Source organism: Aedes aegypti, chromosome 1 (genome assembly GCF_002204515.2).
Source record: "Aedes aegypti strain LVP_AGWG chromosome 1, AaegL5.0 Primary Assembly, whole genome shotgun sequence".
Lineage (NCBI taxonomy): Eukaryota > Metazoa > Arthropoda > Insecta > Diptera > Culicidae > Aedes > Aedes aegypti.
In genome coordinates this window covers 18,895,665-18,922,527 of record NC_035107.1, presented here as the reverse complement: position 1 = coordinate 18,922,527, position 26,863 = coordinate 18,895,665, and the positions used below count along the sequence as shown (strand labels likewise).

At 41.5% G+C, this 26,863-nt stretch overlaps 2 protein-coding genes across 2 annotated transcripts in view; one reads left to right on the top strand and one right to left on the bottom strand.

Moving 5' to 3' along the window:
* The window catches only part of LOC5565478, a 157,858-nt gene extending 156,890 nt beyond the window's left edge, over positions 1–968 (top strand). Inside the window, exons 16-17 of the mRNA XM_021837247.1 lie at positions 12–251; positions 419–968. Of these exons, the coding sequence (XP_021692939.1) occupies positions 12–251; positions 419–968 (790 nt within the window). The remainder of the gene's footprint in view (positions 1–11; positions 252–418) is intronic.
* LOC5568128 (probable glutamine-dependent NAD(+) synthetase) overlaps positions 1–17,600 on the bottom strand; it is a 380,498-nt gene extending 362,898 nt beyond the window's left edge. Inside the window, exons 1-2 of the mRNA XM_021839068.1 lie at positions 17,204–17,600; positions 465–852 (exon numbers count right to left, since the gene is read on the bottom strand). The gene's annotated coding sequence lies outside the window, so the exon portion shown is untranslated. The remainder of the gene's footprint in view (positions 1–464; positions 853–17,203) is intronic.
* Between the last annotated feature and the right edge of the window lie 9,263 nt (positions 17,601–26,863).

The window sequence follows — 26,863 nt, the reverse complement described above, 5'->3', positions numbered from 1 at the left end:
CCTATTCGCAGAGCATGCTCGCAAAAGCTCGCCGCCTGGAAGGACGAGAAGCGCAGCCTGAAGGAAAAGCACCACAAGAGCCTGTCCCGGATGGCCGCTAAGGATAAGGAAAACCGATCGGCCGCTGGCTCCCGGGTGAAGCTGAACCTGAGCGAGCAGTACAATGCGGGGAGGCAGAAGACTCCCGCCGACAAGAAGCTGAGCGACAGTTCCGAGGGTAGCGGAATCGCTAAGGTTCGGAGGAAAACTAGGTAATATGTCAAATTGAAATTCTTCAGATCAGAGATGGTAGCAGGTCTCTTTTAGAAGACATGGTCACTATTTCGATACAAGTGGTCTGGAAGACCTTGCATTAAAATAATATTTTTAAGATATTATAAGTAACTACTTAAGTTATACCTTTTCTTGTTCCCCGTAGATCGACCCTGAACAAGATCGCCGAAAAGGCGGAAATCATCACTCACCTGTCGCGTAGCGCTCGTTCCGGTCAATCCCGCCGAATGGCCGTAGCCGCTGCCGCAAGTCTCCTCTCGTCGTCCGGTTCCCCGCGGAAGGCCACAAGCACCAGCAATCTTCTCGGTCCGGTGTCCGGATCGCCGCAAACCCAGCTGCTCGTATCGAGTCAATCGCTAAAAACACCAATCCACACCACCACCACTGGTCACAAGTTCAAAACCGGCGGAATCGTCGTAACGGCCGCCCAGCCTCTGCACACCCGGCAACGCAAAACGGGACAGCACCTCAGAGCCGTCCGGACACCGGCCAGCAACAATTCTTCCACTTCACCGACCAAACTGCCGACGACGACCACAATCGATATACAGCTGACCACACTCTGCTCCGAGACGGAATCTGAAAAGAACGTCAAGATCGTTAGCAGCACCCAGCCGAGGAAGCACAAGAAGAAGCACCACCGGATCGGCGGCAACAGGGACAAGTCGGCGTCCGGCGGGAGGGCACCGGTTTGATCCGCCTGGTGGGATCATCCCATTTCGCCATTAATGATCCGAAGCGATAATTTATCAAGGGAAGAAGTGTTCTTTTATGTTCTCGTTGATTTTATACTTAATGATGTCTTCAGAGAAGTTGTTAGTAACTGAGTTCAACATCTTCATAGAAAAACGTTGAATAGCCTTAATACTTAGCCTTGAATACTGAGTCAAACTTTTTTGTAAAAGGGAATTTGTGGTAGGGTTTTTAAGCAAACTGATTAGAAATTGTTTTTCACAGCAGATCGTTTCTTCATTATCGGTGGCACGAAATTGTATAGATTCAATAAAAAAATGAAAACAGGCTTAGGGTAGGTGTACCAGTTATGGTCATAGTGGTTCCCTATTTCGCTATACGGGATTACTTGTATGTTTTCACATTTTGAAAGATTTTCGGTGTTGTAGTAATAAGATTTAAGATATATCTTGATGTTTAAATATTAAAAAATATTTAAAATGTGAAAGTGATCGGAATTTTACGTATGGCCAAATAGGGAACCACTATGGCCATAACTGGTACACTTTCCCTATACAAAACACTACACAATGAACATTATATCGACTCGGAGCGATACCAGTATTTTATAACTGGTCAAAGCTATTTAAATATTACGGTTCTGAGCACCATGAATTCAAATGAGACTTAAATCCAGTTTTTGTACAGAGCTCTCTCATACATATTGCTTATCTTTACATTATGTTTGGCAAGCGTTGAAACAACTAATCAACCTTATGGGACGACTAATTTGTAATGTATCTCTATGCTTTTCAAGACATTTTCCTTAGATGACCCATACTGTCCCTGTCGATCCTACACATTTTTGCTGAAAATTGCAAGTTTGTAATTGTTGTCATTTAGAAGTTATATCCAAATTAGGGTGAAAAACTATGAAGCGGCATTCAAAAAGGCATGGATTAGAAAACTTTTGCTACAAAATTGTAAGAGCTTCGGATTGAGAAAGTTCACATCAAAAATACAGTCGACTCTTCACAACTCGATGTTCTATAACTCGATATACAGTTAAACCTCCATGAGTCGATGTTCCATTACTCGATATCGACTCATGGAACCATACTAAAAACCTAATTTCATGGTTACTATGATGGTCCCCTCAAACAGCTTTCCGTAGCAATGCTGTTCCATGACTCGATATTTCCATATCGACTCATGGAGGGATGACTGTATTCTATAACTCGATGGATTTTGCGGTCCCTTCAAATTCCCATACATCATGCTCCCCATAAGTCGATGTCTCCACTAGTTGATGCCACGTGCGAAGAAAATTTGCCTCCATAACTCGATATCCATCTAAAAATCCATTTTTATACAGGGAGACATGGACCATTTCTGGTTTGGCAGTGAATAAAGGACTTGCAAGTTGTAATAAAAGTTTAAAAACATAAAAATAAAAAAATAAACTTTTAGTAAATATAAGGGATTTTTCGAATATTTTGAAAAAAGTGTCCAAAGATATTTTTTCAAAATGCTATCAAAAAAATGATATTGTCTGCTTTTAGAAGTGATCATAAAGGTATAGGAAATAAAGAAATTTGAGCCTTTGATTTTAAAATTTTTGTTATCGGTATGTTCTATAACTCGATAATTCTATTAGTCGATGGTCCCTTGAATATCGAGTTATAGAGAGTATGTATCCCTAAAACACTCAAAATTGGCCTGTAACCTACAATATTGTAAAGTCATCGACGAGCTGCCTTCAGCAAAGTTCGGTTCGGTTTTGACTAAATCTAAAACTTTCCCATTTAGAACTTTTTGGATGAGGGTTTGATTTTGTTTTGTTTTGATCAATTTCAACGGAACCATTGCGACGGTCAACAAACTTCCATCCGATTTCCTTGCTTCCGAAAATGCTTGTTTGTACATGTATGCTATGTCCTGAACTTTCATTGAAGCCCCACTTGCAAACCAGTTTTACTGCAGTTGAATCTTCCAACGACATGATACTGTCTAGAGTACAATTCATGAGCTGTTGTAGATGATTGTACCCCGTTTGGCATAAAGTCGTTTGGCATAATGCCGTTTGGCATAATGATTGACTTGAAATAAATATCGGCATTTTTTAAGCTTTTACCGAGATCAACACCACCGAGCCCACAGCAAAAAATTTTGGTAGGTTCTAAACAAGCGTGGTGTTCGTTCAGAGATTACCCGAGCTAAGAATTTCAAAAAATGTTGTGACATTCGTGACGGGTCTCTACATCTCAGAACATAGAGTACCCTTGAGCTTGTTGCGATATACATATTTGAAAACAGTAAATTGGTAAGGAAAGTTCGCAGTTATTCATCAAGGGAACGCTCATAGAATGTTTCGCTGCATATCAAGCTCTGTTCCAGTTTGAACGTAACACTCGCTGAAAATTACTTGATAAAAGAATGATTTTTTTTTGCAAAATATCAAAAGCTCGTATCAAAAGATCTATTAATGCGACCTTATGCAAAAATAGCCTTTATATGAGAGCAGATTATTTTTCGTTTAAAATGTTTCAGACTCTTTAAAAGGCAGGCAACACATCTTTAAAAGAAAATATTTGTGGCAAAACTTTTCAACGGTTCAATATAAATTTTGGAAGTGTACATCAAAAATACCGTCTATTATCGAGAAAAGGGAAAATTTGTGATTGAAATAATATATTTTCCAACATATCTCGTAAGGAGTTCGCGCGTTTGCCCCAAAAAAAGTATATATTGAATATTGACAGGTTCCGAAATAATTATAATTCTAACAACACATCTGGCAAGAATCTATAATAAAAATGGTTCACAATTAGCTTTACTAAATAATAAAATTTATAACAGTATAAACATAAAGAACAGCCTATTTTTAAAAGAAGGCAAAATTTACAATTAAACCAATATAAGAATTGACGCCAAAAATTATTGCGGCAATGACTGGTTCCCCCGAAAAGTGGTGACGAGAAAGAACAATAAACAGTCAAAAGAAGGAAGTATTCTGTCATTCTCGTCTATACACATGTTGGCAAAAATGCTGAAGACGGTAAAACTCGAAAGAACCGCCAATTAAATAAAGAAGGGTGCATATTAGATGGTCAGTTCGTTCACCCCCCTGAAATGTATATAGTAACGACAATTATGGGTGCTAAAAATTTTCCGGGGGAGTGGGCTAGTCGAGGAAACGGGATATTCGGGAAATGGCATTTGGGGAAACGACATTCGGGGAAAAGTAGCACAACCCATCAAAGTAACTGCAGTAATCGATTTCTCTTTTCGCTGATAATTTGAGCAGATCAATGTTATCGATTGCCGCCCTTCTGTCAGTTCTATACAAAAATACTTAAAAAATATAGCTCCAAAGAACAGCCTATGCATAAAAGAAGGAGAAATTTATTGAAATTTAAAATCAACAGTTTTCATACCTATAATAATGGTTACATCATATATAAGAAAAAAAATAGAACAATTAATAAAACGGTAAATTTGTGCTAAATATATAAAAATGTTCAGTGCAAAAATTTGTTCCAATAGCGAAACTCAAAAGAAGAATTAATATATAAAAGAAGGGTAATTTCTGGATAAATAATAAAATACTATTGGCAAAAACTTTCCTAATGTGCTTAAATTTATTCAAGAGCGAATGACTGTTGAATAGAGTGCCATTTTGTATCAATTGACTCCAAAACAAGCCTTGTGTCATCAGAAAGATTGAATAGAAACGTAAAAACGAAAATTGAGAAATTCTTGGTTTCAGACTCATTATGCCAAACGGCTTTATGCCAAACGACTTTATGCCAAATGACCTACCACCGTTGTAGATCGACCGTAGCAGATGTTTCTGATGCAGAAATCGGTTTCGAAATTAGTTTATGTTTATCTTGCCTTAGCGCACGAAGGCTAGGAAGCAAGTTCGGATGTGTTCGGAGTCGAACACAAATTCGCTGAGGATGGTGGAAAGTGACTCTAGAACTTTCTCCTGGTTGATCACCGTCGGCATGGTAAATCGTTCGAGGGTAGGGCAGTCTTCTTTGCTTTTTACATTGTCGCCAAAAAATTTTGTGTTTCGGGATCAGCCGAAACAGTAAAAAACGTGGTTTTCTTGGAGGGTGGAAGAAATTCAACCGAAGCTATTGAGTGGTTGACATAAACTGAATTATACTCTCTAAGTTCTATTCAAGACTACTATGATTGGTGTCTTCAATCGAGTTGCTTCATCAGACTCCTTCACTCCTCCTCAAGCTCGAATTGCTGAAGGCCAATCTTCTTCCGGAACAGCTGCAGCTTGACTTTTGCTAATGGCTTCGTCAGTATGCCAGCGATCATTTCTCCGACATTCATGACACCGGTATTATTCAGCTCCTACACAAAGTTATACCGCGTATCGTTGCAAGTTTGGGGGATTTGAAAGGATAATTAATCATCCCTCATGATGTTCGGTTGCAGGAACGCAGCATCGCGGCTCAAAACCAGTTTGTCGTTTTCAGGGTTTATGAAGCGGTTTGCTTTATGCTGCAGCGAATATCCAACGAACATCAGCTTTCTTAACTTAGCTTCAAGCTTTGATCTCTTCTGTTACACCGGCGATCCGAGAAGCTTCAGATGACTCAGATCCGGCTTTGATCCACTCCACGTTTCGATTGGGGTCTTCTTCAACGGTTTGGTTGGCAATCGATTCTACAAATAGTTGGCAGTGTTAACAGCCTTTGCCTAGTGCTTCAATGGCAAACGGGAATCCAATATCATGCAGCGCGCCATCTCTACCAGTGAGCGATTTTTTCTCTCCGAAACACTATTCTACGGGGTATATGCAACGGTAATTTTTTGTCTGATTTCTTCTTCTCTACAGCATTTGTCCATCGTGTCCTTTTTGAATTTCGCACCTTGGTCCGAACGGATGACTTTTGGCTAATTACCAAACAGCGTTTTAACATACCTTGCATACTCCTTGATATGATCGCTCACTTCAGATTTGTTTTTCAGGAAATAAACGACGCAGTAGCGGGAGAAATCGTCGTTCAAGGTAAAAAAATATCGACATCCTCTCGGCGTTGGTGTTCGCATGAGGCCGAAAACGTTCGTGTGGATAAGATCCAATACTTGTTTTGGCTTACGTTTTGATCACTTTGAGAATGGGAGGCGCGCAAGCTCGGGACAACATACGCATACAGATTCGACAACCGCAATCTTCAATCGTGATACCTGATGCTAACTGCGTCGTTTCAAGCTCTCGGACAGCGTCATGATCCTGGTGTCCTAACATGCGGGGAAACTAATGTGAGATTGCACGATCCGTGTTGTTACTGGCAGCACTTCTGGTCACATGTCAATGACGACAGGAGTCAACCGTTCAACGGTCTGTCAAACCGATGGCATGACAAAGAGACAATGCAATGATCTGCTATGTCATTCTTATCATTGATAGCTAGAGAGCAAACCAGATAGCAAGTAATTTGTAAAAGGTGATTTCTAAAACTTTGATTATTTGATTATTCTAAACTACAACTAAATTTGAACTTACAGTTATTCTCAAGCTGTTTCTAAACAGTAAATTTGTTCCCTATTATAAAAGTTCATGCACACACAAATTGTAAGTTGTTATATCTAATTTGTTAAAACTTAACCTAACTTATAGTAAATCTACAGATTACACGTGTGAGAATTCGTTAGTACGGTTGAATTGTGTCAAAATACCCTCTTATACCGATTTTTGTAAGTACCATGCAACAATTGAATTACCTTAAAACTAATGATAAATAAACTTACAGCTAAAGCTACATTTACAACATAAAACACGGTCGTTGTAAATTGCTCAAAGAGATCGAACAGGGGTTCACAATCTACACCGATAAATCACAACGGGAACAATCTTTAGGAAAATCGTCAGCAGTTGCGATCAACGCGTCGATATGGAATCTATTTCACATAAATCTCTTCCGGACATGCACGGAGATCTAACACGGCATCCCGCACACACGCTCGACGAAAATCGTACAGATTGCGTACAGTGCGACCGTCGAAACGGTGAGGATGCAATGGTGCAGTGCGACGTTTGTCAGATGTGGTGGCACTTCTCGTGTGCCGGCGTGACAGACTCGATCAAGGACCGATCGTGGTCATGCCCAAAATGTCATGCGAACGATCTATGCAGTAGCGTGTCCGTTTCTCGACATTCCCGAACCTCCAACAGTTCGGTGAAATCCGAGAGGGTAAATCTACAGCTGGAGAAGCTCGCAGAGCTTCACGCAATGAAGGAGAAGTTCATCGAGGAGAAATATAAGTTGCTCGAAAGTCAACTCGAATCGGAACGAGACCACGAAAGTGTTCGGAGCAAACGAAGCCGAGTAAGCAAGCAAACCAGCCTCGCGAAGGTAGCGATGTGGGTGAACGAATGTGCGGAGCAGAAAGACGACAACGTGCCAGTGGTAACGGATGCAGGTTGTTTACTGCCGCCAGCCCCTTCGAACCAGACGAAGCAGAATGCTGCTACTGGAAGTTGTATTCCGACCCAAGTCGAGTTGCCAGATAAGGAGAATCAGCAAAGTCCCCTCAAACATCCTTCGATGCCGAACCATCGTTCGACTTCAGCAGTCAATCCAACGATGGACGATTCCAAAACGGATCCGAACCCTGACAAAGATGCAACAAGACATGCCGTCTTCAGCAAAAATACAGGGAATGTGCCCTTGGCCCAATCTACTCCAGCGAAAGTCCCTTTCTTTGAGCAACAAGCTATCGTAACAGCATCTTCCATGTACCCGAGAGCGGAAGAGGTGGCCAATTTGGTGATCGCGCCGTCGGCCATGCCGGTGCATACGTACAAGTCGGTACAATCCGCTCCGGAACCAGCAACATATTCGTTTTCCTCATCGGTGTAGTAGATAAAGGTTGCATAATGAAATAAAATAATTATCATGAAAAGCGTGATTAGAAAAACCTGCTTAGAAAAGGTTCAGTGTGTTTGGCACCTGCTATAAAATACGGGAACAGGAAACGATGCAACAAAAACAAAAACAAAAAGAAGCCAGAGGAATGAACTGCATAAAATGAATATGATTCATTTATAGCATTATCGCGAAAGAGAGAGCATTTGTATGTGGCTTGGGAATCGAATTGTGTCGAGCGGAGATGCAAGCTTCGGCATGACGAGTAGAGTGGAAAAAAGGCGCGAGAACTTCGGGTGGTTAGAAACGAACCAACGTGATTCCGAACGTACGACACGCGCACATCGAAGGTGCGTTGAAAAGGGAGAGCGTGTAATCGGTAAGCACTCCGCTTCAGAAAGACGGAGACGACCGATTGAGCTTCTAGAGACCAGCTCCAACTCAAGAATACGAGCAAGTAGGGTCGAAGAGCCGGCGTCGTGTTTGATAAATCATTCTGTTGGCTAACGTTAACACGATTAGGCGTGATTTTCGTTTACGGAAGTTTTCTGCCAAGTCGGTTGGAGCCGGCCGAATTTTTAAATTCGGAAGTTTTAGTAATACGTCACGACAATCGGTACCTGCGGCTAGATTGATGCCACCTGCAATCGCCATTCCCCAGTTGGCACCCATTGCAGAATATTCATCAGAACTGCAGTCGTCGGTAGCACAAACAGTGCCAAGGATTCCAGGTCCATCCGTTCAACAACATCAACATGGAAGATTAGCGTCATCTCACTTCAGCACGTCCGTAGTACCTCCGATGCTTCAAGCTACAGCAATGCCGCCGCCTGTTTCTGCACCATACCGTCCACCATCATATCCTGTATTTCCACCGGGATATCAGGCAGAACCTGCATCCATTCCAGCGCCCGCTCATGGGCCTGTGTTGGCTGCCCCGCCGGTGAGCTCGTTTTCATCTACGTCTGCGATGTCGCACCTGCCTCCGTCCGCGCCCGTGGTGCCTAATGCAGTTCCTCTAAGAGAAGTATCACTCCCTCAGCCACCAGGTAAGCCAGATAATTGTCCTCTGCCAGTAAATATGTCATCAGCCAGTAATGACGACAACCTTCAACACTTAATAAGGCAATTTGGTAGTATCGCTTTATTGCCCTCGCAATCACCATTGCTCAATGCAAATTTAGCCACCTTTGCCCCTTCTCCCTCGCAGTTAGCTGCCAGGCAAGTCATGCCGCGCGACTTACCCCCCTTTTCCGACAACCCAGCCGACTGGCCGGTATTCATAAGCAGTTTTATGAACACTACACTTGCTTGTGGGTACTCCAGTGCCGAAAACCTTTGCCGCCTTCAACGAAGTTTGAAAGGCGCAGCATACGAGGCCGTTCAAAGCCGATTACTATTACCGGAGTCAGTGCCACACATCATGGAAACTCTCCATTTGCTGTATGGTCGCCCAGAGCTGCTGATTGCAGCTCTCTTAGACAAGGTGCGCTCAGCACCACCACCAAAATTGGACAAATTTCAAAGTATAATCGACTTTGGTATGTCTATTCAAAGTCTCTGCGATCACCTTGAGGTCGCTGGACAAACCGCACATCTCTCAAACCCTTCCCTTCTCGCGGAACTTGTCACCAAACTCCCACCGCATCTTCAAATGGAATGGGGATCATATCTTCAGGGATTCTCCGAGGTGAATCTCAAAACGTTTGGCCTCTTCATGTCCAGTGTAGTTAAAGCAGTGAGTAAAGTGACAGTGTATGCTAGCAGCAGCGGAAGGAATAGTGTGCACCCGAAGTCAAGCGGAAATGTGAATTCGCATCTCAGTGATACTAACGATAGTGCGGAAGCCAAGCCAGCTACTGTTCGAGAGGAAGTGAAGGAGTGTCCCGCTTGCAAAAACGTTGGTCATCGTATCCAGGATTGCCGAAATTTTCAATCTCTTTCTGTGGATGGTCGTTGGAAGTGTGTCCAGTTGAACAAGCTTTGCCGAAATTGTTTGAACTCGCACGGCCGAAGAAGCTGCAGGAAAACCAGCAATTGTGGAACAAACGGCTGCGAATACCGCCACCATCCAATGCTTCATTCGACGCGGAGTACCACGGTTTCGCAGGCGCAGTCACCAGCGAATAACGCAGAAAACCTTACGCATCGCCAGCCTAAACAGTCGCTGCTATTCCGAATAGTACCAGTGACCATGCATGGTCCCAGAGGAACAGTGGACACTTTCGCGTTTCTCGACGACGGATCATCTTTAACACTCATTGAGGATAGCCTGGTTAAAGAACTAGGTGCCGAAGGTGTAACGATGCCTCTGTGTTTGTTGTGGACGGCTAATGTGACACGCACAGAAAAAGGATCGAAGCAAATGTCGCTGGTCATCTCATCGACTGAAGGTAGACAGTACAAGTTAGATGAAGTACAGACAGTTAAGGAGTTGTCGCTGCCCATTCAATCGCTTTCGTACGAGCATCTTTCTGCGCAGTTTGCGCACCTTAAAGGACTTCCAGTGAAGAGCTACACTAAGGCGATTTCGAAGCTATTAATTGGAATCAACAACTTGGATTTGATGGTTCCGTTGAGAGTACGAGAAGGACTTCGGCGCGAGCCTATCGCTGCTAAAACCAGATTAGGCTGGTGTATTTATGGTGGTGCATCAAATGATGGTCAAACGCTATCAGTAAACTACCATGCCTGCGGCTGTTCTTCTGATCAAAATCTCCACAATCTAGTCAAGGACTTCTTTGCGAGCGAGGATGCTGGCGTGCAACCCGCAAGTGCTCTCTTGTCGGAGTTCGATAAGCGTGCTCTACGGATATTAGCGGATACAACGGTTCGAATCGGTAGCCGCTTTGAAACAGGTCTGCTCTGGAAATTTGATCATGTTGAGCTACCTGATAGCTATGGAATGGCTTTTCGACGGCTCCAGTGTCTCGAAAAACGAATGAGTCGTAATCCTGAACTCAAACATACTCTGCAGCAACAACTGGAGGACTACCAGATAAAAGGTTACGCGCATTGTGCCACAGAGGACGAGTTGGCCAACGCCGACTTGCGACGCAATTGGTACCTACCGTTGGGAGTAATAACGAATCCCCGGAAGCCAGGCAAGGTTCGCATGATCTGGGATGCTAGGGCGGCCGTGAACGGAATCTCCCTCAACGATGTACTGCTGAAAGGTCCAGATCAGCTGACTTCCCTTCCTGGAGTGCTGGTACGATTCCGGCAGTTCAAAGTGGGCGTCTCCTCTGATACAAAGGAGATGTTCCACCAAATTCTAATTCGCAAAAAAGATCGCCATTCCCAGCGGTTTCTTTGGCGTAACGATCCTTCCAAAACACCTGATGTGTACCTTATGGATGTTGCTACGTTCGGCTCTACATGCTCCCCGGCGTCTGCTCAATATATCAAGAACAGAAACGCCAAGGAGTTCCAAGGGCTATACCCTCGAGCAGTTGAAGGCATCGTGGACAACCATTACGTGGACGACTCCCTAGAGAGCTACGAGTCCGCAGAAGAGGCGATCAAGGTGTCACAGGAAATGCGTTTCATTCACAAAGAAGGCGGATTTGAGCTAAGAAACTGGCTATCGAATAGCAGAGATGTCCTGGACGCTTTAGGAGAAGGAAAACCCGGAGAAGATAAGAGATTCGCAGCGGATAAACAAAACGATTACGAGCGGGTACTCGGACTCTTGTGGTTGACGCAAGAAGACGCCTTCAGTTTCTCAACTGCGATGAAGCAGGAAATCAGTGATCTGATCAGGGCTGACGAACATCCTACCAAAAGGCAGATGCTGAAATGTTTAATGTCGCTGTTCGACCCGCTGGGCCTATTGAGCCTGTTTGTAGTGCACGGGAAGATTCTTTTACAAGAAGTCTGGAGAGAAGGGATACAGTGGGATGAAAAGGTGAACGAAGAACTGTATCAAAGGTGGAAGAATTGGATAAGGCTATTCGAAGAGGTTCGCAGCCTCAAAATTCCTCGGTGTTACTTCTCATGTGCCACCAAACAGCGATACCAAGATCTCCAACTCCACATATTTGTAGATGCCAGTGAATCTGCGTATTGTGCAATTGGGTATTTTCGTACGTCGAACGCTGATGGAATCACCGAATGCGCGCTCGTCGCAGCGAAAACTAAGGTTGCCCCTCTGAAAACGTTATCAATCCCCCGCCTGGAACTGCTGGCCGCAGTACTAGGCGCTCGTCTGTCGCAATTTATTGAAGAAAATCATACCGTACGCATTACAAGAAAAGTGTTTTGGAGCGATTCAGCAACCGTCCTCTGCTGGCTGCGGGCTGATCATCGACGGTATAAGCAATTCGTCGCATGTAGAGTGGGAGAATTGCTGACGATCACCGATGTGGAAAATTGGCGTTGGGTTCCCACCAAGCATAACCCTGCTGACATCGCTACAAAATGGGGCGACGGGCCTGACCTAACTGCGAACTCCATTTGGTTCAAAGGACCTGCGTTTCTTGGATCGTCGGAACCGGCATGGCCGGAACAGAAAGTGAACAAGCCATCAACAGAAGAAGAGCTACGTCCCTGTTACGCTCACAAGGCAGCACGTATTCCAGAACGTCTCGTAGAACTTGAGCGCTTTTCCCGATTGACTAAAGCAATCCGGGCTACCGCTTACGTTTATCGTTTCGTGGAAAACCTAAAGCGGAAGATCGCACGATGTGAAAGATTCGTTGGTCCACTATCATCGGAAGAACTCCAAAGTGCCAAAAACCTACTTATTCGAGAGACACAGTGGCAGTGCTTCCCAGATGAGATGACGGTCCTGAAGCACAATCAATCGAAGTCGATAACGGAACAAATACCCTTAGATAAAAGCAGTGCTCTTCATCAATTATGTCCAATGCTAGATGAGCAAGCCATTATTCGCGTCGATGGTAGAATTGGAGCGGCTCCAAACGTTGACAAGGAAACGAAGTTCCCTGTGATCCTCCCAAGGAAACACAAATTTACGATGTTGTTGCTGGACAACTACCATCGTAGATTCCTGCACGGAAACACTGAAACTGTGGTGAACGAGGTGCGGCAGTCATACTACATCCCACGGCTCAGGATGGCGGTCAATAGCGCAGCCAAGGCGTGTCAATGGTGTCGTATCTATAAGAGCTTACCGAAAATTCCCCGCATGGCACCTTTACCATTAGCACGAATGGCGTCCTTTGTAAGACCGTTCACCTATACCGGCTTAGATTTCTTTGGTCCGCTAATGGTAAAGATAGGGAGGAGTAGCGCAAAACGCTGGATAGCCGTTTTTACGTGCTTAACAATACGAGCGGTGCACGTAGAAGTTGCTCATAGCCTGACTACTGATTCGTGTGTCAAATGCATTCGCCGGTTCATCTGCCGCAGAGGAGCACCAGCCGAAATCTATTCGGATAACGGCACTAATTTTGTGGGAGCCGCTTGATTGCTGAAGGAGCAAGAGGAGCAGTTGGCCGTTACCTTTACAGGAACGGCAACCAAATGGGTGTTTAACCCACCTGGCACTCCGCACATGGGCGGAGCATGGGAGCGGATGGTGCGCTCCATCAAAGCTGCTGTAGAGACTGCGTACAACAATAACCGCAAGTTGGACGACGAGGCGTTGGAAACATTTATGGTGGAAGCTGAAGCAATTGTGAACTGCCGTCCATTAACGTATCTGCCACTGACGTCGGAGGAAAGTGAGGCACTTACTCCGAATCACTTTTTGCTGGGCAATTCAAGTGGCGTCCGTCAGCCTGCAGTAGAAGCAACCAGTTCGCCGGATGCCCTCCGTTCATCGTGGCACCAAGTTCAACAACAGCTGGACGTATTTTGGAGAAGGTGGATAAGGGAATATCTGCCCACGTTGACGAAACGGCCTAAGTGGTGTGGTGAAGCACGAGCCATAGCTGACGGACAGTTGGTGCTGGTAATTGGCGAAGGAAACAGAAACGAGTGGACTAGAGGCCGCGTAGTTCAAGTGATACAAGGGGCGGATGGGAGAATTCGGCAAGCTATTGTTCAAACTGCGAGAGGGCTTGTGCGTAGACCTGTGGCTAGGTTGGCAGTACTAGAGGTTGACGAAGATAGTAAAACTGGACCTGGTGGCCAGTGTTACGGGGGAGAGGATGTTGATACTGGCAGCACTTCTGGTCACATGTCAATGACGACAGGAGTCAACCGTTCAACGGTCTGTCAAACCGATGGCATGACAAAGAGACAATGCAATGATCTGCTATGTCATTCTTATCATTGATAGCTAGAGAGCAAACCAGATAGCAAGTAATTTGTAAAAGGTGATTTCTAAAACTTTGATTATTTGATTATTCTAAACTACAACTAAATTTGAACTTACAGTTATTCTCAAGCTGTTTCTAAACAGTAAATTTGTTCCCTATTATAAAAGTTCATGCACACACACAGTGTTGTTCAGACTCATTTCCCCGAAAATAACATTTTCCGAACTACGAAGCCACGAACTACTACAACCATGATCTATCCTCCTAAGATAGAAAAGCAGATGGTTAAGCTTGAGTACTGCACACAAAATCGATCAATTTAGATCCCAGAGAGCCACAATTCAAGTTTCGGTGAAATGAAATGAGTGAGTGAGTGAGTGCGAATCATTTCACCGAAACTTGAATTGCGGCCCACCGAGATCGAAACTGTCGGATCCCATGTGCAACACTCAAGCCCAACCACCTCCCCCTCCATCTCAGAAATACAACGCACAGTTATAACAGTTCATGGCTTCACAATTCGATTTTCGGGGAAATGAGTCTGATCAACACTGCACACACAAATTGTAAGTTGTTATATCTAATTTGTTAAAACTTAACCTAACTTATAGTAAATCTACAGATTACACGTGTGAGAATTCGTTAGTACGATTGAATTGTGTCAAAATACCCTCTTATACCGATTTTTGTAAGTACCATGCAACAATTGAATTACCTTAAAACTAATGATAAATAAACTTACAGCTAAAGCTACATTTACAACATAAAACACGGTCGTTGTAAATTGCTCAAAGAGATCGAACAGGGGTTCAGTGTTGTTCAGACTCATTTCCCCGAAAATAACATTTTCCGAACTACGAAGCCACGAACTACTACAACCATGATCTATCCTCCTAAGATAGAAAAGCAGATGGTTAAGCTTGAGTACTGCACACAAAATCGATCAATTTAGATCCCAGAGAGCCACAATTCAAGTTTCGGTGAAATGAAATGAGTGAGTGAGTGAGTGCGAATCATTTCACCGAAACTTGAATTGCGGCCCACCGAGATCGAAACTGTCGGATCCCATGTGCAACACTCAAGCCCAACCACCTCCCCCTCCATCTCAGAAATACAACGCACAGTTATAACAGTTCATGGCTTCACAATTCGATTTTCGGGGAAATGAGTCTGATCAACACTGCAGGGGTTCACAATCTACACCGATAAATCACAACGGGAACAATCCGATTCCCTTGGCCAATGTTTTCTGGCCGTTTTCCAAGATGACTTCCTGCTGCACGCTTTCGTTGATGCTCACAAATCGATCCAGACTTAAACACATGTGAGAAGTTGCACCTGAGTCGATCACCCACGCATCTGTCTGCATTGCGCCGCCCATCGCTACAAACAAAAATTCCGGCTTCGCTTCACTCCGGGTTTCTTGACGAGCCGCTTTCACCCTAGGAGCATTCCGTTTCTCACCTTGAGTACGACACTTGTTACGGTTTTCTACTGCTTGTTCCGCCATCGCGCGACAATCCTTCTGATTGTGGTCAGGCTTCTGGCAAAAGTGGCACTTTATCTTCTGCTTCTTCGTATCTGCTTTGAGAACTGATTCGACACGTGCTCCAGAAAACCGCTTCGAGACTTCATCAACTAACTTCGAGAGTGAGCTCGTCATCTGCTCTGGTGTCGTTAACATGTTGGACGATTCCGATGCACTCCCGAGTACCATAACGACCTGCAGATTTTGGTCCAGCAACTGGCTTGCCGCTCGAAAAGCTCCTCCATTGCGAACACATGTCGCTCTATGTCCTCGCCGTCGGAGTACCGTTTATCACAGATCTTCTTGAGCAAAGACACCTTCGAGGTAAGCGTTGCTTCCTCTGCCGTTTTGGACCCTTTGATGGGGTTCAACTGGTTTTCCTCCAATAAAAGTCCGATAGTCGCAAGCGCACGATGGTCGCCATTTTCCCAAGCTTCAATCGTTGCTTCATTCAACGCCCCAGGACCAGCGCCAAGTTCTGGCCTTTTTCCTGTCACGAATCTCCAAAGAACTTTGCGGATCAGCAGGAACTCCACCTTCGTCTTCCATGTCGAATAAATCGATCCGTTCAGCTTGACGATGCCTAAATGTTCCATCTCGCTCCAGAATTTTCGTTGAAACTGCTGAAAAAATCTTGAAGCTTGATGAGTTTTTTACATTTGTTGGTCGGTTTGCTATACGGTAACCAACCACTCCAATCGAGCAATGGCCCATGATTGGTGTCTTCAATCGAGTTGCTTCATCAGACTCCTTCAGGTTTTACACAAATTACCAAAAGCCAATTTATTCACGTCTTCACTATTCTACGGTTCACGGCAAAAGAGACCGAGTTATGCTCGGGCAACGCGCAACTTGCTGTGATTGAAAATTTGATTGCTAATGTTTACAATTCAAATTTAGCATGGTGTGCTACGATCACGCCTAACATACATGATGTATGGCTTTCAGTTACTATTTGGTGAAGTGATCATAAGATGACTATGGTGAGTAGCCGGCTCTGTCCCAGTTGGGATGTAATGCCAGAGAGAAGAAGAAACTGGGTTCACCCAAAAGTAAAACTTTTAGAATTAATTGCTAAGCTCAAATGAAGAGTTAGATCAAAAGTGCCTCCGTTAAACTTATTCCTGATAAAAAAATAATTCAGCTGAAGAACGCAATCACAAATTTCCCCAAACAGAAAAAGTTTAATTCAAAATTAATACCTGAACCACTTAATTCAAATTTATTCTAAGAAGCTGCAAAACTCAATTACGAACTGAAGACATCATCCGTCTGAAATCAACGAGAGCATAATAAACACTTTTCCCCTGATAAATCGTCGATTTGGACCATTGTGCACTCTGTGTAGAGAAGTGCATAGCGATTTTCATTCCAAGATTTTCCAACCGAGAACCGTCCCAAGGACCGGAAGTGACCTTGTTGCCGCTGCCTAGCGCCTTTAATCTATTAAGCGATCGAAAAATGAATAAAAACAAATCCTTTCTTTTTTTCTGTTTGCCCCCGTGTGAGAAAATATGACTTTATTAGAGTTAGAGAACCAATAAAACCAAACTAGCCAGAATTGAAAAGCCCTCTTTTTTCTTACTTTTATCCCAGTTCTTAGTTACCTTCACGAAATGATGACCGCTCCGCTGAATCGGCGAAACCGCAAACAACGGGAACTTTTGGCACACCGAACAAGACACTCGCGGAGAAAAACAGTACCTAGGCAAACAAAAATTGATTTTTCCAAATCTCGGAAGCGGAGCGAATGCACTCTGACCACTGTTAAATCGGAAAAGGGAACCGCGCAGCTGATAAGGCCGAAACTCTCGTCACTGGTTTATCTGTAAGTTGTATGATAATTTAGCAGGGAAGGAGCGCACGGAACGACGACAAAAAACGGCGGATGGGAACGGATTTTTGCAGCAGCAGAACAGTGTTGATCACTTTATCAGTCCGTCAAACAGTAAGTTCAGTGGGTGGTTGGGTGATAATAAAAGGCCAAAGGGGGAAACAGAACACAGCAGCGCGAAAACTATGATCAAAACAAAAGCAACAACTTCTGACGCACGACGTGATTTGAATGGGCGCAAAGTCTACTGACCGGACAAGGTAGAGTAGAATGATGCTTAAGCTCAATCCAGAAATAGAGTGACCAGTAGTACACTGAAACAAGCTTTGCAGTAATGAGAACCATGAACGTGTTTTTAAAGCAATTATTCATGTTTGGTTATACAATTCAAAAACAATATAATATATTGTAACAGAACATTGTATTGTTTTTAATTGGTTTTATACCTTACAATTTTGGTCAAATTCCTATTTTCGCGTAAAACAACTGTTGCTTTTTTCTATGTAGCTTTGCTGAAAGAAATAAACAAAACAAGTTCAAAAAGCAAGAAATGTTGGGTGGAAAATATTCAAAAAGTAAAAATAAGTAGTTTTTTAAAAGTCACTTGACATTAGCTGTAACGACGAATGCAACCATGATACAGTTTGTTGAATTGTTTTTGTATTGTACAACAATACACGAATTGCTTATCAAGACAATACATGTGTAGGGTGATGAGATGCGCACAAACACTAATCAATGCGCGCAGCAGCCTTACCTAGTAGGATAGTCATGTTGGTAGAGGATTGACAGGTGGAGGGGGAGGAAGATGCGCGAACGGCGAGAACGGAAGAGAGTTTGGAATCCGGATTCCTGGTAGTTCCCGTAAACCTGGACAGGTGGAAGTTCCCGTTGGAAGTCCGACACTACATCTGGCGACGAGGTGAAAGTGGATGCAGTTGTAATGGTCTGTGGTGTTTTGTTTTGTGTTTTGTAAGTGATTGGTCTGTGTTTGGGATACTCTACACGGAGTAACGAAAGTGTTCATAAATGAGTTCATTCCACTCAATTCGGGGATTCGTGCGTTAACCTAATTTTGAGTTGATGGAGATGAAGTTCCATTTGCAACCATGCGAAAAATACCTGCTGGCTGAGTTCTTTTATCTCAACTTTCAAACTCAAGGTAACACATTTCGCATAAGTTTTGAATTAAAGGATTGTTCTGCTCTTCGCTCTCTGACAATAATAGAAGGAGAGGGGACATAAGATTAAATTGTAGAAAAAAGGATCTCAATGGTTTCTCATTTCCTACTTGTTCACGGAATCGTGGTTATACACAAATATGAGTTGTTTTAGTGGAGATTCATGATTCTACGCAAGTTCTTTCGGCGCATGCATGAGAAAACGCAATTATCCTAATTTGGCTTATCGGGCCATACTATTTATAAATACTCCTAGAGAAGAGAAGGAATACCGAGAGATTTTGGGTGAAATAATATTCGATTTACCTGAGAATTAAAACAAATTGAGGTGAATTTGTCACCGTCTAGCATTGGCCTTTATAGGCCGTTCAAAAAAGGGGAATATGAAAGTATAGTCCATTTTAAGAGACGTTTTTGATTAGCTAATCGCTTATATTATGAATGAAATTTTGACAGGAGGACGAAACGAAAAGAATTCAAGGCACAGTGATATAGGAAAAGTATCTGTGGATTGATAAGAAACAATCAGACTTCACATCCAGTATTCTCGTCTACTCTTTGTTCGGTTGAACCAAATATGTACTCTGCACAAATGGAACGCTGATGACATTTCATTCGTGTTTGTTCATTTATCAAGTGTTTTACTAATCCTTCACAATTCATCCTACATAATGTAAAAAAATAGTGTTCTGTAGAGGTTATCCGGATGGAATCGATTTGAGAATCGATTGGTTGGTTATATCGATTTGACAATGGATGGATGGAGGTTCCGATTTGAGAATCGATGGATGGAGATTCCGATTTGAGAATCGATGGACGAAGATTTCGATTTGAGAATCGTTGGATGGAGATTTCGATTCGAGAATCGATGAGTTGATAATATCGATTTGAGAATCGATCGGTTGGTTATATCGATTTGAGAATCGATGAATGGAGGTTCCGATTTGAGAATCGATGGATGGAGATTCCGATTTGCGAATCGATGGACAAAGATTTCGATTTGAGAATCGATGGATGGATATTTCGATTTGAGAATCGATGAGTTGATAATATCGATTTGAGAATCGATCGGTTGGTTATATCGATTTGAGAATCGATGAATGGAGGTTCCGATTTGAGAATCGATGGATGGAGATTCCAATTTGAGAATCGATGGACAAAGATTTCGATTTGAGAATCGATGGATGGAGATTTCGATTCGAGAATCGATGAGTTGATAATATCGATTTGAGAATCGATCAGTTGGATATATCGAATAGAGAATCGATGGATGAAGATTCCGATTTGAGAATCGATGAATGGGGATTTCGATTTGAGAATCGATGGATGGAGATTTCGATATAACAATTGATGGAGACATCGACTTGATAATACATGGTTGGAAAATAACGATTTGAGAATCGACTACATGGCGATGTCGATTTGAGAATCGATGGTTTGGAGATATCTATTTGAGGATCGATTACATGGCGATATTGATTTGAGAATCGATAGTTTGGAGATATCGATTTGAGAATCGATGGATTTGACTTGACAATACATGGTTGGCAAATATAGATTTGAGAATCAATGATGTTAGTATCGATTTGAGAATCGATGATGAATGATTTGAAAATCAAATGATAACGATTTTCGAATCGATGGATTTACGGATTGGAGATCCGTTGCGGATAACAACTTAAGAGTCGGCTATATCGTTTTGAGGATCGATGAAGATACAGATTTTAGAACAGATGAAGATATCGATTCGAGATTTTTAACATTTTAACATTGATTTAAGAATTGATGAAGAGATATCCAAAAAAATGGGTTCATGAAGAAATGACAGGTCGAGAATGACGGAGAGATGTCGATTTATGGATCCATGAGGGATATCGATATGAGGAATCGACGAGGAGATACGGTTTTCAGAATTGGAGGATATTTATTGATTTGAGGATCAATGGCTGTATATCGATTTGAAAACCGACAGATGATGACTCTAGAGTCGATTCTTTTGAATTATCCGTGAATGAGTCGTCTATTTTTTATGCGATGCATTGAAAACCTTCGGAAACAAATCGGTTTGAGAATCGTTAATGATATTTTTATTTGAAAAAAAATTGAGTGTTGATTTAGGAATCGATCAAGAGATGTTACGAATCAGTGGATATGTAAATTCGATATTCAAGGGAGAGGTTACTCTTGGAATTATATGAATTCCTTAATTCCTTGATTCGAGCTGTAAGAAGTTTTAACGTACATAGTAACTAATTGTGAACAGCTAACTGCATTTGAAGGACTATTGATCATAAAAATGGATGCAAAATATTATTTTGAGTAAGTTAATATAAAAAAAAGATTGTAGAATGATGTAAATATTTGGAACATTGATTTAATGATCGGTTAGAAAATTAGTATCGTTGTGTAAGTTTATCGTTCATTTCAAGAATTTCGAAAAGTGTATAAGTTTTCTGTAACAATGAACAACGATAGTAACGATGAAGAGTAATTGAGATCATTGCAAGTAAACCCTGTTGATAACTCAATACCAAAAACATATTATACATCTAAACCAATTGTGATAAATATAGAAAAAAAAGAAAAAAAAAGTAATATCCGATTATATGGAGAAGATCAAAATTAGTTGCTATTTTTTTTATTCAATTTCATAAAAGGTTAACACGAGTAAATCGTAACCTGCTTTACCAAATATTATTTTACATTTCTAATCAATTGATACTATACGTACTAGTATTGTAGATTTGGATTTGACCAAAGTAGGGTTAGTCACTTCATTGAAGAAATTTATAATTTTCAAATAATGTAAACTTATGACATAACTTTTATAAGGGTATATTCAAAGATTTCAATTTTAGGCAAATAATCCATTTTGATTACAAAATTAAATATAATAATAGGTATCAGCTTGAAGCTAAGTATTCTCAACTGTTAAGAAAGGTGAATTAATGATTGAATTCTGGAAAAAAAAATCATGCCAACCTTTTACACTCGCGTTAGTCACTGTTAGATAATTAGCTAAACCTTATTCATGTTTTAATTAGAATGACCTGCATTGTTTCCATTCAAATGAAACTTCATAAACGTATCGCTGACATGCTATGTCATTGAACAAAAGATTTCCAGGATGTATATCATTGAACAGAAAAAAAAAACAAGTGAGAGAAGGATTAGTATTGTGCATACACGCTAAGAAAAAATTATACTAGATGGCTTAAATACCATTCTAAAACCATATTCGGTCTATTCACTCATTGTAATGCATTTTGACGCATTAAGGCTTGGTTAGTATAAACAGATTTTATATCCGGAAATGATTTTTCGTGAATTATTTAACTCATGCATAAAGGTCTATAATCCTGTACAATCAATAAAATTAACCATTTTCTCTTGTTGTGAACAAAAACAAACAAAAATGAAACAACAATTAATATTCGCATGAAGCGCATTTATTTTCAGTCAAATCATGAAGAAGTGTGTGATAAGGGTCTCATTATATTGCATTTGATGATCATCGTTGATTTTAATTCAGATCACTTCCACTTTTGCGCCGCTTCGAACAAGATTCATTATCCACAAGCTTGCAGCTGTTCTTCCCAAACATCTGTCCGGAAAACTCCCGACGATCGCAATGGAGCTCTTCTGGAGAATTAAATTGAAAAAGTTAGACATAATTATTAAATAGTACCGAGATACTTCAGACAAACGAACTTAGCTTCATATTCATTGCTACCACTACGTTTTTTTATTTATTAAAGTTGAGGCCCCGCCGCTGGTGGCGGTCGCGGATGGTTTGCTATGGAGCAAATTGTGTAGGGAACTTTTTCCACATTCTTATTTTACTTTAAATAACTTTCACGCGAAGGATCTTCGACTATGAGTTTAATATTTAAGATCAAACTTCTCAGAACGCGTGCTATTCGGAAAACCACCGGAGTTCTTAAACGCAACGGGATTGCAATAGGATACTGTAGAGCAAACTAAGACAAAATTATTTTGGTTAAGTCCCAAGAGTAGCGTGATTCACCGCATATGCACGTCCAAAAATAATTCATGGTTAAGCATGGAAAAGTATAAAGCAAAATATTTCGACGATTAATTTTTAAGTTTCTTGATGATTAAAAGGGAATAATGTTGGGAGAATAATAAATCTCATACTAATTAGTATTTTCGATTTTCTCCGTGTAGGTTAAGTGGTGAACTCGCCAAGGGCAAAAAGCCACTCTAATAAAGATAAATAATAATAATTGTGCATAGGTTGTCATATGTCTTAAAGTAATTTCTCCTGAGCTGAAGTTACATGTTGGAGACGAAGAATAGTTATGAATTCGGTAGAAAACTTATTCCATCCTATAATTGTTTATAAAATAATTTTTGCAATTATATATGTTGACAAATTGCATGCATTCGATTATGGTTAAACTCATTTTCGTTTTTAAAGAAAGGGTGGGATGTAGGGTGATGAGATGCGCACAAACACTAATCAATGCGCGCAGCAGCCTTACCTAGTAGGATAGTCATGTTGGTAGAGGATTGACAGGTGGAGGGGGAGGAAGATGCGCGAACGGCGAGAACGCAAGAGAGTTTGGAATCCGGATTCCTGGTAGTTCCCGTAAACCTGGACAGGTGGAAGTTCCCGTTGGAAGTCCGACACTACAACATGAACAATATATCGTATTGTATTTTCAAAATGTTTGTATGATAAAATATCTATATTTGTATTGTTACGATACTTAACCACCCATATATTATATTGCAAAAATCTCATATACCATACAGTGAACTGTTCAAAACAATATATTGTACTGTAATTGTATTGTCATTTTACAATATACTGTATTGTATTTCCAATACATTGAATGGTACTGTTTCAATACGTTATATTGTTTTTGTATAGTATTTTTTATCCGGGTATCATGAACGCTTTTTATTTGCGTTTTGTTTCCTCTCAATCCAACCGCGTCGATAGCCGTTGAAAAAAGTTGAAATTTAGCGTGACATAATTTGTGTACCATCCCATAACCGTGTCCCAGGCTAGTGACCAGGGTTGTGAGAATTATACTGTACTGTGCATTCTATTGGTTTACTCACAAATTTTATAACGCCAACCCAAGGACACCCACCCACCCGAGGGGCGCGACTCTAATTAATTTCGTTCAAATTTCACCAACTGACACGCACATTTATTTAATTGTTCAAATTATTTACAGATTATTTTCAGTTTATCGAATTCATCATCATTAACGACCCGCATAAACCAAAACCACAACTAAACCGTACTGAATGGGCTTGTTCATATAATTCATAACGCTAAAAATGGCCATTTTGGACACCCACCCACCCCCTTGTGACGCTTTTTGTATTGATATTTTTCTGTTTTTGTACGAACCGTAACACCGCAAGGACACCCACCCACCCCCTCCAGCGTTATGAAATTTGTGAATGAGCCCAATATGGTTTATGGTTCACTTTCAACCATTTCTAAAATGGTACAGTCGACCATAAGCCAATCACAATTCTGGGTAATGTTTTTCGAGATCCGACCATATGAACAACGGGTTGTTAAGAATGTTTACCGTTCCAAAATACAACTTTCCTCATACAAATTTTGAATGAGAACATCAAATGAAATATATCTGGTAAGGTTGAATATCATACAATCGGAAAGTTGAAACTACAGTTGGAGTATCCACTTATCCGCGAGTGGGAATGGCGTCTTGTGGGTGCTGGTTGATGGCGGGTGGGATTCAAAATTTGACGTTTGTTGGAGGTCATCAAAGCAACTGCACCTACCAGAGACAGCATTTTAACCATCCAGAGGAGAATGATAAGAAGAAGAAGAAACACCTTCCGCAGATTATTTTTATAACTGTTAATTTGGCAATTGCTTCAATTTACGGTAATTTTGGAAAATATTTGTAAATCTAAATGTGTAAATATTGTTTAATAGGCGTCCCGGACACAGTGTCGTACCACAAATTTCCATTCTGCCCCAGTTCAAAGTAAACTAAGCGACGCTGGTTTATGAACAAGCTATGATAGAAGTTGTTTCACGCGAAGTCAAATAAAAATACCAGAACAAAAGTGAAATCATCAAATGAATATTGTTCCCATCACCCACGAAAATGAAATGACTTCTCAAGCTACCTCAATGCTTGGATCCTGCGGAACAAATATATTTGAGGAAAAGATATCAAGATAGAGTAGATTCCGGATATGCTTTAAGGAAGTTGCTGCTTCTGAAATCTTGAATTCTTATCAATTTGATATTGGCTTGTTTGGGCTAAGGGATGGTACACAAATTATGTCACGCTAAATTTCAACTTTTTTTTACAACCCTCCCCCCACCCCCTTTGTCACGTTTTTTGTATGAGTCCTTCGAAATTTTTGTAAGGCTTGTCACGCTTGGCTTGACTCCCTCCCCCCCTCGGAGCGTGACGTAGTTTGTGCATGACGCCTAATTCATGTTTTGCGGTGGGATTAGAACTGATTAAGTTAAACTTGTTTCAAACCGTGTCGCTCTTTCACATTGATATTTTGTAAACATCAAACCAACCCAGCGACGACAAAATTCTCACAGGTAGGTGCAGTTTCTTTGACGACCTCCAAGAAACGTCAAATTTTGAATCCCACCCACCATCAAGCTGCACCCACAAGACGCCATTCCCGCTGAAAAGGAATCACCTATCTCGATGCGTGGAAAATTTCTTCAAAGAAATGGTCAAGAAAATCTCATTTTTCTGATCGCAGTACGCAGTTGAGAAGAAATGTCACTTCAAAGGGTGCTCTGGCGGCATTCATTTATTACGTAACGCTAAAATTGGAAATTTTTGACCCCTCCCCCCCTCCGTAACGCTTTTTGTATGAAAAATTTCAAATTTTTGTATGAGCCGTAACGCTTAAGCCTACTCCCCCCTTCCCCCTAGAGCGTTACGTAATTTGTGGATGCCGCCTCTCTGTAGAAAATTTCTTGACCCATTCACTCAAGCAATTTCTTTACTTTTCTTGGGCGAAACAGCATACTTAGCTTTACAAAATATCAATATGGAAAACCGGCACGTTTGTATGGAAGTTTAACTCGAATTTCACCTCAGAAAAGCTGATGAAATTCAATCTGCTTGAGTGAGCACGCTACCCAAAAATTTATTTCTTAATCTTTCTGTTGGCCCAACCAAGCCAACAATTCAGAAGAAATCAAGCTTTCGGGAGCTGTAACAACAACTTTCCCATCAAGTACCTCCCATAACACGTAACACTCTCCGGAAACTACTCTATCAAAATCCTCAAAAAATGGTTCCGCAGGATCGTAGCATTCAAATAGCTCGAGAAGTTCTTTTTCATGGGTGATGAAAACAACATTCGCTTGGTAATTTCACTTTCGCAATTTCTAGTGTATTACCAAATTTGCGTGAAACAGCTTCTATCCTAGTAATCAGTGTTGATCATTTTCCTCAGAACTGGGGCAGGATGGAAATTTGTGGAACGATGCTGTGTCCGGAACGCCTTTTGAATTATATTTACATTCATTTTTGTTCGATATTTCAATTTGAAACAGCTGAAATTCCAAATCCACAGCCATCGAAATTCTCTGCTTTTTTTTCTTCTTCTCTGGGTCGGGTGGCAAGACTGCTGTCTCCGGTAGGTGCAGTTGCTTTGACGACCTCCAACAAACGTCAAATTTTGAATCTCACCCACTATTAAGAAGCACCCACAAGACGCCATTTCCGCTCGCGGATAACTGGATAATGCCTGCTACGTTTGCAGACATAAAATTTCACTCAAAATACCGTTATGCTTCGGTGTGATACAAACGCAATAGTTTTTGGCTGCGATGGTCATGTGAGAGCTTGAACGGTTTGCGCAAAATTGATGTCCACAGTGGATGGAATAAGAAAAAAAACTCAGCAATAGCAGAAAAAGAAGACCGTCTCCGCGAGTCTCGTCTCAGATTACGACCAAGTTTTTGGGTTGGAAACATGCATTTTTGACTTCACAGCAAAAAATTATGTAATATGGCTCGACGTAATACCGTTGATGTAAAAAAATTCCGATGTAATCGTGTTTTCCAGATACATAATCACACCGGTTCGATGTTAAATTACGTCCATTTGAAATTACACAGAAGTGGAATTAATTTTTTTCATTATGTTGGATATATGTAATATTTACATGAACGGAATGTGAATATTACACGCAAACAGCTGCAACCAACTCGTTGCGACTAAGTTGGGTAAAATCACACAACATCAATT